Source organism: Acyrthosiphon pisum, chromosome A1 (genome assembly GCF_005508785.2).
Source record: "Acyrthosiphon pisum isolate AL4f chromosome A1, pea_aphid_22Mar2018_4r6ur, whole genome shotgun sequence".
In the NCBI taxonomy this organism is placed as follows: Eukaryota; Metazoa; Arthropoda; class Insecta; order Hemiptera; family Aphididae; genus Acyrthosiphon; species Acyrthosiphon pisum.
The window spans coordinates 104,044,199-104,062,243 of record NC_042494.1 but is presented as its reverse complement, the minus strand read 5'-3'; the positions used below and the strand labels follow the sequence as shown (position 1 = coordinate 104,062,243).

Sequence of the window (18,045 nt, the reverse complement as noted above, 5' to 3'; positions counted from 1 at the left end):
GTTACGTATTTTTATTGATGTTTTTATCACATTTTAAACAATAAATGGGAATACTTTAGTCATTATTACGAAACGATGCAAGGATCCTGAATATAGGCATGCATTACCTAACGTAATTTTGAAGACTGTTATATAACTTATAAATAAATAGGAGTAATTATTGGACTTAATTAATTCTCTTTGGACAACAATACATCAAACTAACTAATTTTGTTTTGATAGTTAACTTGGCAATATTATATTCTATAAAGATTAAGAGTTTAGTTTTTTTTTTTAAACTTTTATCACAAAATACAGTGAATCTTAAAAATAAATAACTTTAAAATGTCACATATTTACTAAGATATTGACCGGTTCAGGTTACTAGAATCACGTTGTATATAATAATATTATACATTTCGTATACATATGAGCGTTTTAATATTGTCGCAGTTTGTCTGAAGTATGAACATTTCGCGCATGGAAGGCGGTAGGGATTAAAAACGAGGATTAAAAATAAGACTAAATAGAAAAACTACATATTCATTAAAGATAACGCAATCCGACCGACCACTGATGCAACCATTATTAACGCTCCGTGCATTGACGTTGTTGACTTAAGCTATATACTCAACCGCTCGCTGTTGTAGGTGTATATGGGGTTACACGAGACTTAAAAATAAATCTAGCACTGTTATATACTTATAAATATATATATATATATACTGCACATGTGTAGATGTACATATATATGAGTGTTTTCTCTGAAAAACGAAAAACATTAATCCTCAGTAGGTTTTCCATTTAAGAGCATTGGAAAGTCATTAATTTTTTATACAAAACCCATCGGTCGAAAATAAATCGAGATATATGTACACCATTTTCGATGTACAATCGACGAGAGAAAAATAAGAACTGTACACTTTATTATATTTTTAAACTCTCTCTCCTGGTTGTCTTGAGGTTGTTTTTTTCGTTTAAATGCAAAATTATATTTATACGCATTCCGAAATCGTAAAAAAAAAAATAAATACAGCAATATTGATTATAGCTCAAAATAAATTAAATTGCTTACTGCAATAATATTTTATTGTGTGCTATTATAACAATACAATTATTCTCAATATTATATTATTATATTTACATTTATTAATTCATATAATATTTTGATTAGCAATGTGATACTACGCGTGGTAACTGATAGGTATTGCAGTAACATTTGCGATATTATGTAAAGTGAACCATATATTATGTATAGGTACTAGTGAATTTATATTAAATAACATTTTATTTATGCATTGGTTTTTTTCATGAGTGATATAGTGTTGTAGTGGTACATTGTTTATGTAAGTCGTACTCGATGTGTCTAATATTCTAAAATACCTACAGCCTACAGGTGCACCACCTATCACAACGCGATATCTTATGAATATTGAATCTGAGGACTTTATGAAGACGTCTGTTTTTTACATTCGTTCAAAAAAAAAACACAGAATGGAATAACATTTCTTGGGAATGCATTTTGGTTAAAAAGTGATGTATAGTAAAGAAACCTAGCGTGGGTAGATCTTTTTTTATAATAGATGCTTATAAAAATATTTCTAGATATAATATCAGGAATATAATATAGACATTATGTTACTATAGTGAATTGGCTGTAAAACGTCTATAATACTCGTCACGATTAATTTATTGTATACCATAAATAATTATATAATGAGTACATTACGTACTATGTTATTTAGCTTTACTGTGATACTCCACCTAAGAGAATAAGATAAGAAAGATAAAAACGTTGCAATGATATAATAATATAGGGTCCAGTAAAATAAAAAATAGATTTAGAAATCTACCATATCATATTGAAGAAAATTTATTGAACAAATAGTGATGAAAAATGAATTTTTAATAATGTTTTGGAGCATTCGTTTATAATATATTATTATATCTAATCTCTCTGTATTATAATTTAAGCAAGTTTTGTTTATTTTATATTCCTCAAGTATAATTTTTAAATATTTTAAATTACATTTAATCGACATTCAATCTCAAAATGCAAAGGTGCACTACCCTTGGACCGCAGTCACGTACATTAAGGCGTGGTAGGTGTGATCCGATGAGGGGGGGGGTCTTGACCCTTCAAGTGGTTGGTGAGCAAAGCGACTAGAGTCAAAAATCTTCTAGTATTTAATAAAAATCTGTTTTTTTTTTAATAACTTATACCTACCTAGTTATTTAATTTTAAACGACTTTTATAACTATTTGAGACAACAGTTTTAAATTACTATATATGGGTAATATGGGTAGTTTGTTTGTTAGATTGTTGAGCGAAGGAAAATAACCCTTAGATTTCGCTAGGACCCCTGTGTAACTTCTCAGTCCTGGTCACACTAGAAGTCCTGCGGAAATACGTCAAATTCACAAGATCTCTTGTCTTTGATTAGGCGCGTTTCGAACCACATAACTATTATTTCGGTCCGAGCGGATTATTGTGGCTTAGCGATGTGGCGCAGATGAACATTCGGCCTTAGACGCACATAAAATACATAGATATGAACACAAATGTCTTGGCAGCAATCGCGCTTTTTGTTTGAATACATAGCTATAGGGCACGTCGGTCATGCCTCGAGATAAAACTAATCTCTCACCCGGCCCGCCCCATCCATCGCGACCCGCATAAAACAAACAGGCGTGAGATTCAGATAAACAATAAGAGCACATCAAAACAGGATTATATTCATCATATTATCATTATTGCAGTAAGAGTTACGCGTTTCATGGACCACGGTCGACTTGTTCGATAATCACGAGGTAGCCGTCTGTAATTTATTAAAGGGCAGGCTAACCTTTTTCAAATACCAAGTCACATATTTGTGTGTTCGATATTTGTATACATACTATAATTTATACTGTGAGTCTATAATATATTATAAACTCCGTGGCGTCGAATAGAATACTATTAATATCGCATCGATATGTAAATGACCATACCACGCAATCGCATGCCTTACAGGAATATCATCGACCGTAATACAAAATAACAATTTTGAAATCGTTCAATTGAAAGTCGTCGACACATCATCGAGGTTGAAGAAAATTTACAAAATTCTTATACCAGTCTAAACTCGACGACGATTGCAGCGTGAGATGCACCGAGGCCTGTTGCTGCTGCACTTTCGAGTTCGGCGAGTTCCGGACCGTGCAGGTTCTAGCGCCGAAGGTCCGTCGGCGCCCAAGTCAGATGCATTATTCGTCCATAGGAAATCGACTGTAGACTTTTCGATCCAGCCAGTGGTTCTCGCACACCTAAAACTTAAGAGGATACCCATGGTGGTCTCACCGTGGCTGTAAATAAACTTCACGTCACGCCATCACAATAATATTTTAGTTCAAACGATTCGAATAGCTATATACAGAATGGGGAAAAACTGGCGACGACGACAACGATGTCCTGAAACGGAACAACGTGGATCGGCCAATAATCGTCGACGTATATCGCGTGATTCGTGATGATAATAATAATTATAGACAAGACGTGCACCAAATACATAATATTATGTATTACAATTATTTGGATATCAATTTTGTCGCATTTCAATCGATCCAACCGAGTGACAGAACGCAACTACAAAACCAATTTACACGAATATCTTATTTGTGCGAGGTAAATAATTATTGAACAATAAGATCTTCATTTTGGTTTTTAAAGGTTTTGGTTTTTTTTATATGGTTAAAATGTAGTACAAACTATATTATTATCATATTGATTTCATCAAGTAATTTTTAAAGTACTAATTATAATAATGCGTAATATCAAGATCCACTTATATGCTCATTTAATAAACTCTCGTCACAATCAAACACATACTTATCTTCTCAAATTCTGACAATTTACCGAATTAAGACACAAACACCAACTACTAGACATTCAACAAGAAATCCTCGCACTGATACAAACAGGCAATATACGCTAAACGAAATATGTATAAATGAAATTAAACTCCATAAGCAAATTATATTTATTCAAAAATAAATGTAAATATATTATAATCGTATTGGCTAATAATGTTGTAGCTTATGCGAAAAATATGTATCGAATAATATTATTTTAAAAAATTAAAAAAAAATCATTTGAAATCGCATTTTCTTTTTGAAAAAAAGTCCAATCTAATTTTAAAATGTATTTTTTTATTTAAAAAGAACAATGTACTAATATTGACTAAAAATATTTTATATTTATTTTTAAAGTTGTTAAATTATTATATTTGAATAATCGTTAATTATTAAAATTATAAACCATATTATTATTGTTTAGCTTTTCTGAATATTGTTTTCTGTAATGTGTGTTGAACGGCGTAGCGTATAGGCAATATAGGCACATTAAAGTGAACAATATTTTTAAATATTCTTCTTACTTAAATTATAATATCTTTGGTTTTGAGTATAATAATTAATAAACTACTAAGTTTAAATTAACATACCAAAATCGACAAACATGACATTTAATAGGCATGTTGTTTTCAAGTCAGTTTGCTTGGCTTATGAATATTGTAACTCAATATGGAAAATATTTCACTCGTATCATACATTTTAATGAATCTAAACATAATAATAAATTTTATTCGAGTTCGGAATTTAAGTGTACACATGACGTTTGGTCAACTTTATACAATATTATAAGTCTTTTAGATTCTGAGTGAAACGATATTAATTTAATAATGATGTTTTTTCGTCAGTTGTAATTTTTTAGAGAAGGAAAAATGCTTAAAATGTCAACTTTAATAAGGGTGGTCGTATAGGTTAGAAAATAGGTTAAATCAATCACAATTCACAACAAAACGATCTAACCATAATATATTATACGACTTTGACAAATGTATTCATATATTAACGAACACGGGGTCGAGGTAATAATGAAAATAAAATATAAAATGTAATTCTCATCGTGTGACTATGTGAGGATTGTTTTCATGTATATAAATTTTATTCATTATTCTAATATTATTATTATCTTTATAAGTATGATGATATTCATGTATTTTTATCCTATAGGAATCCAGCTAATTTGAGCTTGTCAAATTGCCGATTTCCTAATACAAGTTACGATGATCGGTGACTAATGATATGAACACTGTTTCCGTCCCCGTTTTAAACCGTGTGGTCTGTATTCAGAATTTTCTTGTTATTCACAAAAATAAATGATTTTGTCTAGGTATAACGATTTCACTAGTCATTAATAATCACCTACCCACGAAGAAATATTTTAAACTATTTGGTACATTGTAGTAACGCGTTAACCACACGACCTGGGAAATGTAGACAGTGTAATAGGAAATAGCGCTTTAAGCGATTTTAGGTTCTCAAAATTCCAGAATATTACCGGTTTTTACTGAAAATCGGTTATCGGTTTCGAATCCTAGACTTCAATCTACCGTATAATAGATAAATAAATTACAATAAATAAAGAAAAATAAGTATTTAATAAAATTGCAGATATTTGCTAAATTTCTAGTTTTTAAAAAATATCTTATCTGGAAAAATAGTCTCACTTACCCTTTTATTCTTAATTAGTTTTAAAAATTCTCGACGATCCGTCTGACATTCTGTCCCCTGTCCCATTACACTATTTTCCGCAAGCTATATGTATGGCAAATGAACCTATTTTGCGTATAATGTCTCTTGCCAATATGAACCTCTCCTTCATTTTTTTTAATTATTAAATAATTGTTAAGTAGGTAGGTATCATTATAATATAAATCTTAATATATTGTAAAACAAGTATTTGTTCTAGTTATTATATAATTCAATGTGTTATGCATTATTGTCTAAAGAGCTCAGCCTGTCAAATCTTAGTAAATAAATAAAGAAAATAATTAAAATATAGGTGGACAGACCGTCTACGCTCAGAATCATTTTTCATCGTTTTTCAGCGTATATTATTATTTATCACTGAACTCAAATCTAACACATCTGTTATAGAGACCTACCTATTCAATGACGAGGTACTCTCGATGCCTATTAATATAGCAGAGTGGCTTCCCCAGCTTTTACAATTTTAATTCATATGGTTCAAACTAAAGTATACAGAATTATATTCAGCACTATATCGTATAAATTTATACTTGAAACTTCATATTTTTTCTACCTATATTACTTAGGTGGGTACTTATACAAAATTTAGTTATGAATAATTTATGTTCATTATAATATGTACTAGTTATATTGTAAAGTTTTAAATATTTAATAATACTGAAAATATTTATGTAGGAAAATTACTTGATTCAATGGTAGTCATACAATGAGGTATAAATATATAATTATCAATATTATTATTTTAAATAAGAAGATCTAGAAGATTTTTTGCATGTAATTTATTGTAGCAATCTATATAATATGACAATATTTTTACAAAGGTAAAGTAAATAATTATTAAACATGAACATGACAATTCTGCTATACCAAAATAACTATACATCATGAAGAATGAATTTACTATATTTTATTTTCTGTTGAAAGCAACACAAATGTTATGTGTTTGCAAATTATGAGTGATAAAAAAAAATTGTTATATTATGTAAAAATTTGAAATTAATTTCATTACTTATTCACTTATTTATAAAAAATGCATTCTAAACCAATAATATTCAATTCTTATTTCTTATGAATTTATTGAATCAATAATGAATAAAGTAATACCAATTATTGTACATTTTAGTAATATAGCTAGAGATTACCACAGTTATAAATAATAATATTACTTTTTATTATTAATTTTTATACATTTTAAACCAAGTGCTATGATTTTAACAATAAATTAATAATACACTTTTTTTGTTATGATTACATTTATTTTTTCACGTCTATGCATTATCTTAAATTCGTATGATTTGATTAATCGTACAAATATCTCTTGTATAAAATTGTGATGAAAGCAAAACCCTTCACGTTGTACAACATTCTATATCATAACAAATTCTAGGTAATTTTGTTGCTCAAAAAGATGAATGTAAAGTGTACTCACCAATGGCATTTGATTTCACCGATTTATGTTTATTTTATATATTTATCGTTAATAACAAAAACAAATCGTTATAGTATCAATTATACTTGCCTCTAAATATAAATAGATTATTAATTTTAACTTTTTTGATTCAGATACTCATCGTGTTTTATGTGGTATTTTTTACTTTGTTTGGATATACTCGATTTATAATCATTATTTAAAGTCGTACAAAGTGCTCGCTTGTCTAATTTAATTGTTTATTGATTTTATCGTTTTCCCCTTAAATGGGTCGTATGAACCAGAAATGTAACCACGTTAAATGCAATTAATTGTGATTTATGAGGCTCAAGAACTTTTACATGAAACTTTTTGTTGTATCATTTTAAAATTTCACTCTGTTTGTCGATCTGAAGTGGTTCTGTATGCTTGGCTGCACATAATCTTAACTATAAAAATATTTTGAACACGTATTTATAACTATCCTTAAAACCCGATGATCAAATAAAGTTTATTTATTTAAGCCCTTAAATTGTATAAGTAAATAGCGAATGTTGAAAGATATATTGTGTATGTTATAATTATTATTATATGTTTTAGAATCTAAACGAAGCAAACATGGAATTTATTGATTTTGTAATTAAGATTTTATTTTTAGGTTATTTGAGTGAAAGTGTACATTGTATACCTTTAAAATTTTGCTTTTACTTTTTTAGATATTAGCTAGTAGTTAAACTAATACATAGAAAATGGTATTGCCGTAATAGCTACAGAGACCTCATGTTGGCTATTCATATCACTTAAATATAGTAGTCGTCAAAGGTTAGTGTGATGTGTCACAATCCATAATAAAATATTTGAAAAATTATAATATGATAATGTAATAATATTTCAATGAGGTATCATAAAATTAAAATTAGTACGACAGTAAAATATTTTAATCTATAAAATTAAAACTTGAAATTTTAGGAACACTCCTACTGCTTTCAAAATTCTTTACACTAAATAAAAATTATCATTGTACATTTTATTCCACTTGGAATATATTATAAAACCTATAGATATTATTGTTACTTCACTCAGAACTTCGTAAATACTAAATGGTAGATGTAACATACATTTATTTGAGTATGTAGTTTGGGAAAGTAATATAGCAATTGTCTGGTTGAAATATGATTAAATTGAAAAAGCAAAAGACTCATGTACAAATGATAAAAAACTGTGAAATTACGATTATTATTACTAGGCATGTGCTTTTATTATGAATGATTTTTTAATATTGCATTTGGTGGTTATTAGAACTTATTAATAGAAATTAAACTCACAGAAGAGAAAAAAGTGCATGTGAATTATAGATATATATTTATACATTAATTGCACTATAGTGGAACGCGTCCTTGAAGTCATGTGAAGACATTTGGTGTGTTTATATAATAATCATAATGTGATATTTATTGCACAAAAATAATTATAATATGTTCGTACTTGAAGGACATTTAATAATAAAATAGGTAACTTAAAAAAATGCACAAGCATAGGTACTGTTTGAAATACACAGTTGTATAAATACGATGAGTACGTATAAAAATTTAATTGGAGATTAGTGGCGCTACCTTCAACGCGTTACTAATCGTTGGTGTACGATTACACGTGTACCCAATTTAATAGAAATCAACAGAACGGTTAACAGTCGTCCGGCAGACGTTCGTTCGAATAGTAAAATTAATTTCGCATGTCCGTCTTCTACCCAAAACGATAATGTTTGAATTCGTCTACGAACTGTTCGATCTGAAAATGCTTTTGGTCACCGCTTTTCTGGGTGCCATATACGTGTATTCCACATGGACCCACAGCCATTGGTCCAAGCTGGGCATATCCAGTCCGTCTGCCCCGGTGCCGTTGTTCGGGCACGCGATGCCCTCCATGTTGGGACAGATGCACTTCATGGATGTGTTGCACAACCTTTACAAGGAGCTGGGCGACCAAAGGTTTGGTGGCATTTACACAATGCGAACACCGCAGCTCCTCGTCAAAGACCCAGAACTAATAGGTACGTAATAAGACGTATCAATCGACGATTACAATATATTGACTTAAATTTTACGCGAAATATCAATATAAATATAAATGTATTGGATTTTTCAATGCTCGATATTAGTAATAAATAATACTCTATTGTTGGTGGTATTGAAATAATTACAATGTTGTTGAGTAGGTATAATAAAATTGATTAGTTAGTGAGGTTATTATTACTCAACGATTAACAAATCATCGAGTTTCTATTATAACTTTTGTTATAAAATATTATTGAAATAAACAACCTTTAATCGTTGTGTTTTTTTTAATGAACACTGTATGTAATGCGTTTTGTGTTGATCGAAATAAATAATAACTTCAATGTCTCCGGTTTTCTATATTAGAATAAACTATATTTTGTTGAGACAAAAACAAAATTATAATGTCGTCGTTAAATCGTAGGTGTGATAATTTACTTAAATATGCGTCATAATTTCCATATCAGATAAAAAACTGTAATCAACATAAAAGTTTGTTTCTAAATATTTTTATTCACACGCGTGTGCACACAAACATATATACATACACGCGCGCGCACTTTTTCAGATGGTGTATGGATTTTTTGATTTGTTAATGCATATTAATGAAATCCCCATCCTTTAAATATTGTCACAGTTTTATGAACAACTAATTCTTTACTTTTAATCATATTAAAAAAAATCCTATAAACATTATAATACAGTTGAGGTGAGTTAGGCGAGGCGGATGCACAAAGCCTGGACTTTGTATCCTATCCAAATTTCGTCCTTTTATTTTTACACACGGTTTTGAATTTTAATGGACCTTAAGTATAATGACGTTGGGACGTAATGTAAGAACTTTTTTTTTTGGAGATTATCACTGTTGGTAAGACTATTAATTATGTAATATTTTAATAATCTCATTAGTGTACACATTAAATTATCATTTAAAATGGAAGTTGTAGGAAGTTAACATATTATAATTATGATTAACTGCAAGTATATCAGAATAATCAATTTTAACTTAAATGTAATCTCATTAATGTGATTCATATGTTTTAGATTCTTAGTAGATGTATATTTTGAACAACAATAAATAATAATCATTATATTGTTTTTTTTTTGTACTGTCTTATAAGTTGTTATCATATTGATATGCATTCACTAAATACTTATCATTACTTTTTAACGTAATGATCAGTTACGATGACTATTTGTAGAACCATTTCTATTTTGTAAACATAATTAAATATAATAATTTTTTTTTGAAATCGATATTCTAAGTCGTTATTCCACCCTGTAATAAAAAACGGTTGGATATGGAGAGACTATAAGTACTTTAGAGAAATGTCTAAATAACCTCTGTTTTTATAAAAATTCATAAAAATAGCAAAAATATAGCGGTGATGAAATGCATTTAAATAAAATCTTTACTGCCTACATGCTTAGGTAATGAATAAATTCTAACACTCCTTCAGCTCACTGCAAGGCACACTACTCGAATTTCACTTTTTTATTCTAGTGAAATTGATTTAAACTTCTGTTTTGTTTTATTGTTTAATCCATTAGGACACATACTGATCAAAGACTTCAACAATTTCACGGACCGCGGATTATACGCTGGCACACACACAAACCCGCTCAACAATAATATATTCTTCACACGAGGCGAACGATGGAAAACGATGCGGCAAAAGCTCAGTCCCACATTCACGGCCAACAAACTGAAGTACATGAACGAACAAGTGAAGGAGTGCAGCGACGGTCTGCTGTCGACTATCGGCAAGAACCTGGACGATGACGCCGGTCGGATCGAAATCCGCGAGATGATGGCCAAATACTCGACCGACGTGATCGGCAGCTGCGCGTTTGGCCTGAAGCTGGATGCCATCAACGATCCGGACTCGGAGTTCCGGAAGCACGGAAAAACCGTTTTTCAGCCGTCGCTGAGGTCCAAGATCCGAGTGGCGGTCATATTCATGCAGCCGTCCCTGCTGAGCATTTTCCGCGTGCATCACTACTCGCACCGCACCATCCGATTCTTCCACGACGCGTTCCAGCAGACGATTGAATATCGGGAAAAGCACAACGAAGACCGCAAAGACTTTGTGCAGCATCTGATGAAGGCCAGAGAAGATCTAGTGTTGAACCCGAATCTAAAACCCGAAGGTAATCGATGAGAAAATCGCACACGGATATTTTTTCTTACCATAATATTATTATACCCATCGGTCTTGTCTAACAGATCTGCTACGGGCCTGATCGTCTTGACTATAAGTAATGAAAAAGTTATCAGATAAAATATAGCCATGTTGTAAAGGTATTATATGCCTAGAGGTCAGCAGATGAATGAAAGTACGTCTGCAACATCAAAAACTATAACTGCCTTTACTCGTTTGATGTAAGATAAGTGAAAATGATGATATTGCTTGAGAATTATTACATAGAATTCTTAAAAAAAGTAATAATATTGCACTAGTAATTTGGCATATTTTTTACACACTTACTTTAAATACTTTGAATAATTTGATTAGGTCCCTATACTTATTAATATGTTATAAAATAGGATATTTTATTAAAAACTTGCAATTAAATGTACAATTACAGTATATCAAACATATTATTTTAAAATACAATAGCTGTGATACTGTAGACATGAATAGCATAATAACATCATGAATTGGTATTTTAATTAAATTAATCTAACATTTTGAATTAGGCCTTTGAAATATTAAATAGTAAGGTAATTTTACCAACATAAACAGTTGGCACAATAATTGAACTATTTGGCATAGATAAATATTTCGTGGTTTCTGGAAGGTTACTGCGTATTTATACAGTTTTCAACGAATTTCTATTTTTCAATTATAATTATTAATATACGATTAAGTAAACCTAAGCCCCGATTCTTAACACAAAATAAAAAATAAATTTAGTAAAGCAGCCATTGGTTTGTACTTTGTATAATTAACGACACTTGTCTTAAACATTTTAATATTCTTCTGCGAAATTTTTAGGTATTTAAGTTTTTAATATTTTAATCACCCCTAGAAATGTGTTAAATATAACTCTAATAAAATAAAAATATATCATTAAATTACAATGCGTGGTAATGCACTAATGCATAGTTTATATTTAAATTATTTTATTTTTTTGGATTTTAATATGTATTATGCCATCTGTAATTATGTATTTTTACAATAAGTATAGTGATGTTAGTATTGAATGATTAGTGGTTTTGACTTTTGGAGGAAAAAATCCATCCATTGATGGAAAATCACTGTCGTGGAGAATGATCAGTGATCAGAAGATAACAACTCATAATATAAAACGGCGATACATTACTAATTCTGTAAATAGCTCAATATTTAACAAAAATATGTAATATCAGTAACATATGTAAAAAAATGTAAAAATATGTAAAAATATGTAATATCAACCAAAGCTTAAAATAATCAGATAGTCCTGTAACATATTTCTGTAAAGGAATCATTTAAATATTATCATTCACGATAAATATGTAAATACATACAAATCCGCACCCTAATGATCACCAATCATTTAAGAGGTCTCGACATAAATTTCGTTTCAGTCGCTTTCTGGGGTCACCTACTGACACCTAAGATAATTATTTCGAGTAGATTTATTGGATATTAGAGGAATACGGTGGTTGAATAGATTTGAGTGGAATCATTTGTAGAAAGTTTTGGCTACGTGTTGTCCTGTTGGGATGAAGAGGTCATTATGGAGTGTATTATTTGAGGCATAGTAGGGAGCTTTGGCTTTTTATCGAAGGCATTTATTTTGGAATTTTTAGATTTTCTTTATATTTGATAGTTTGGCCACACCCCGAAAGTGTATATCATATGACCATATTGGTTTTAATAAGAGTTCAAATAGGAGAATTTTGTTGTTTAGATTGATGTGTTTAGAGGTTAGGAGTGGTCGTAGCTGACGAGATCGGTTGTTCAGAGAAATTCACTTGGTATGGATGTGTGGAGACCAGATCAGTCGACAGGTTATATGAAGACCTAAGTAGTGAATATTTCGTGTGGCTAAGATGGGTAGGTTATTGAGGGTTATGGTAGGGCAGTTCTTAGCTCTAAGTGTGAAAGTGCAATGAGCGGATTTTGACTCATATTTTTAAAATTAAATTGTAAAACAGATTTAACAATGTTGCCAGCAAATTTTTGTAATATATTATTGATATTTTTTTTTTATAGAAAAATTCACTGAAATGGATATTGTAGCGAACGCATATATTCTCTTCATCGCTGGTTTCGAAACAGTATCTACATCAATGAGCTTTTGTATGTATGAATTAGCATTAAGAAAAGATGTCCAAGATAAAGTTCGAAAAGAAATATTGGAAGTTAAATCTAAGTACAATGGACAAATGAATAGTGAATGCCTTAACGAACTTCATTATATGGGCATGGTTATTAAAGGTAAGATAAATTAGTGATTTTTAAATTTACTTTTTGAATCGAAAAGATTATTCATACAAGAATAATATTGAATTTAAATTTTATATTAATGTAGGAAGGTGTAATTGATTATAAATCTTTTTACATATTTTATTGTCTTTTTAAATATTTTTTTTATTGATTTATATGGTCATGTGATAATGCATTTAACATGTAAGTAAAAATTATTTCACAATTTTCATAATTTATAAAAATGTAATGATCTAATGCGTTAAATATCTATAGTCAAAAACAATGTACATACTATTTTCTAATAAGTGTAGGTATTATACATCTTACTGTAATACCAATGTGTATATGCTAAAAATACGGTAATTAATTAAATCTATAATTAAGGCAGCAAAAAAGAATTTAATGAATTGCTCAATAAATTTAGCATTAAAAGAAATAGAGTGTCATGTCAATTAAAATATTTAGTTTTATCTGTCCATAAAAAATTAAATTTTTTAAATATAATTTTTCACACGAGTAATATACAATTTAAAAATATTGAGAAGATATTTATGATTATGATTACCTGTCAACATTTTAGACAAAGACTTAGGTTCATATTATATAGCTTGACAATTTTAACCTTCATGGTATAATATGTATTGGTAATATAGTTATAATTATTTTGTATTACTATTTTACACGTAATCAATTTTATCAGAATGAAATTAATTATTAATGAAGTATCGATGAGGTTTTGAGAAAATAAATTGTTATTTTAATTGTTATTTTAATTTGTATTTTATAAGTACATTAAAAGATTAATATTAGGTACTTATGTATAGTGAATATGTAATATAGTATAATTATGCATTTTAGATAAACTCAAGTAGGTATATATACCTACGTATAATAATAAATTGCAAATCAATGACTTGTTTTAATCACATTGTTTTTCATTGTTTAATCATTGTTGACATTTAAAAATATTGAATGTATATGGCAGATGATAAATACAGTCCATTACAAGACTTGGGTAGTTTAATACACATTGTGACTTCAGACTCACCAAGCATGCTCATTCCCTTTTTCAGAATTTTCAAATATACTTAAAGACCTCAAAAGGCCATATTTTCAATTTATTGAGATTTTTATACTAGTTAGAGGTGCCACTTGGATAAAAAAATTTCTATTTTTCCAATTACATATTTCTGGCAATATCGAATAATATAAGTTTTCTGTATTTGAACATTGTGGTGATAACCTGGAAACTATAAATATAGTAAAAAATATAATAAAATATCCAAGATTATATGGACAGAGTATGAACACGTGGCTTATACAAAGTTACACTGGAAGATACTGTCAGATGTATTTTAACTTAAGCATACGAATAATTCAAACAGATGGCACAACTGTAGAGACTAACACGGATAGATGGAAATTACCTACTAAAAATATGAAATAATTACTCTGGTCGTAATCATCTAAAATGAAAGAAAATATAAGATCCTTTTTAGAATTTGATATTTGTGGGTGACTCACGTTGTAGAAAGATTAGAGAAAATATAAGAAAACGATAGGTGACAACGTTATAATCTCACAGTAAATCACATAATATATGAAGTGCGGATAGTGATGGTAAAATTTCATATTAACCAATATTTAAGACTGATATGGATCATAGTTTAAAACTGATGATTTCAGTAAATATAAATTATTTTTCATTTAAAATATCTAAGATTACATAAATGTATTATTATTTATTGATGTTAAGATATAATAAAATAAATTAGTTTGTGAAATGTGAAAAGGAAATTGAATTTTGAGAAATTCCATGAAATGTTCCCAAGACCAGGAATTTATCCATATTGTTCATAAAAAAATATTTTTACAAATTGTTTATATATTTTTCAATATTTGATCTCACTTAATAGCTATTAATTATTCGAGTATTATATTTGAAAAAAATTATTATATAAGAACGGGAAGAGTTTTTTGTGATTCGAAAAATATACTATGGAAGTTTAATTTAAGTTATACACTTAATTAATGTCAGTTGTCAGTGTAAGAATTAAATTTTTTTAATAATAATTAAATATTTTTATAAATTAACTTTTTATATTATGAAATATTTCTAAGGGATATGGGAATATTTCCGAAATATTCTTTTTCATGGGAAAGTTCCTTGAGCAATATTTATAGTGGCATATTACTAACCATTGATAATGATAAAAAATATAATCATGGTCTTAATTAATTTTGTTTGGATTAACTTTTATAAATTAAAAAATATATTTTAAATTATCATAATATTTATTGGAATGCGTGAATTTTAAATTATAAATAGTAAGTTATAATGTTCATAAACTTAAATAATATTTAATTTCATTTAATTTTCAATTTCAATAAATATTATTGATTAGTTTGGCCTAACACTGACTGCAGGCGTCTCAAGAACAATTGACACCGAGGATACCAGAATATATGTTATCAAATTATCAAAGTTCCATAATGTGAATAATTAGCCAAAGAAAAGTATATTAGAATTTGTGCATAGAAAAAATGATCTGTTGAGGACAGTTAAGAATAAAAATAATTTATTTTAACTGGGTATTTCACGATTGAATGTAATGTTATTTAATACTGCAACGATAGATGAATACGGTGTGAAATTAAAAAAAAAAGTTATTAATTATTACTAATTTCAATTCAAATTTAAATATTTTGAATAATATGCTTTAAATTAGTTTAATCTTCACAAAGAAAATAGGTAATAGTAATATGTTCCTTTGTACTGAGATAATATTTTTTCAAGTTTACAATGATAGAGCGCACCATATATTCCATAGTAAACTGGTAAAATATAATTTGTTGCTGCGTTCATTCCAATTATACCATTCTGGATGAATGTGACCTAATCATAATTCAAATTTTCAATATAATTTGGATTAATTTAGAAAATAAAACTGCTAACACGTTAATTAATTATTTTCGTTTATGGATACATTTGGTAAAAACAAATCTGTACCACAGAAGTCTACTAACGCAAGTTCATTTTTTGAAATTTTGAGTTAGTTATATAATCAGAATATGCTTTTTGTGATCTTTTTAAAGGTATTAAAACGTAAGTCCTATATACAATAAATGCATAGATAGCAAGGAGTATACTAACTTAAGTCCTAAACTGTTATAGGAGTACAGAAACGTATGTCCAGCGTGATACATAAGAAAAGTATTTTTGAGTAATATTTTTGAAGTATAAAATTGTAAGTCCATTGCAACAAATATTTTTGTTTTGTCTCTCCTGTAAAATTTGTTTTTTTCGGGACTTGCGTTACTTGACTTATGTGGAACAGAAATATGTATAACAAAACACTGTTCGTTAAAAAAATATATATAAATATAAATAAATAATAACGGTATACCATGATCACCAATAATTTAATGTTGTTAATTATTAGATCCCTTGTCAAGACATCTTTCAAATTTGTATTGACGGGACTATGACAGGACAAAGATATCTTAACTTATATTTTGTTTTAATCGTTTCGTTTTTATTTTCAGAAACATTGAGAAAATATCCTCCATTAGTGACATTAAATCGAGTTGTGACTAAGCCGTATGTAATACCAGGGACACAAATCAAGTTAAAAATAGGTACTAAAATTGTCGTTCCAGTACATGCCATTCACTACGATCCAAAATATTACTCTGATCCAGAGGCTTTTGAACCAGATCGTTTTTCAGATGAAAACATACATAATATACAACCTAACACATATATGCCTTTCGGAGACGGTCCTAGATTTTGTATTGGTACGTCTTATTTAATGGCTTCATACATTTCATAATTAATATGTTTCTAATCCACACAAATGCGTACACATTGTAATAATTCAATGTTTTTAAAATGTTCTTATAAATTTCAGGCAAACGATTTGCTGAATTCGAAATGAAAATGGCCTTGTCCGAAGTGTTAACCAACTACGAAGTGATGGCATGTGATAAAACCCAAATTCCCATAAAATATGTTATCGGAAGTTTTGTGAATATACCTGAAAGCGTTTGGTTAAAATTTAGGAAAGTGAATACTTAATTTGAATTTATAGTGTGTATAAATAGGTATTTGTTTATTTTGTATATTGTGTAATCTTGTGACAAAATCTTCTGTTTAAGAAAAAATAAATTTTACTAAAAGAAACTAATTTTATGATAAATTTGTTTTAAATTATTGAAAAATATATTATGCATTTAATAGAATTAATATTATTTATACTCCGAACCTGAACCCAAAAAAATAATATTTCAGTCATTCGTTATGAAAATGAAAAATACTTACACATATTACATTTCAATGTCTACTAAAGTCTTAGTTTTGTATGATGGTGAGTTAAACAAAAGCAAGTTGATTACTAATTTAGAATTTAAAAGTTTAAGCTATAATTACCTATGTTCTTATAAATATTGGATCATATTTTTATTCATTAGATCGATGAACAATTATGCTATCATAATGATATATCATGATAATTATTAATTTTCTATAATTATTTGATTATATATAAATAGTTGTATATAATAGATAGGTATGTCATAAATAATTTAATTA

The 18,045-nt window shown here is 28.6% G+C and overlaps 1 protein-coding gene across 1 annotated transcript; it reads left to right on the top strand.

Annotated features, from left to right (window-relative positions):
• The first annotated feature begins 8,539 nt into the window (after window positions 1–8,539).
• Window positions 8,540–17,696, top strand: LOC100165972 (probable cytochrome P450 6a13). Its single transcript, XM_001946393.5, has 5 exons — window positions 8,540–9,029; window positions 10,585–11,184; window positions 13,239–13,463; window positions 17,001–17,252; window positions 17,366–17,696. Exons 1-5 carry the CDS (start codon window positions 8,738–8,740, stop codon window positions 17,530–17,532), a joined length of 1,536 nt encoding a protein of 511 aa, XP_001946428.1. The 5' UTR covers window positions 8,540–8,737; the 3' UTR covers window positions 17,533–17,696.
• Window positions 17,697–18,045: the final 349 nt, after the last annotated feature.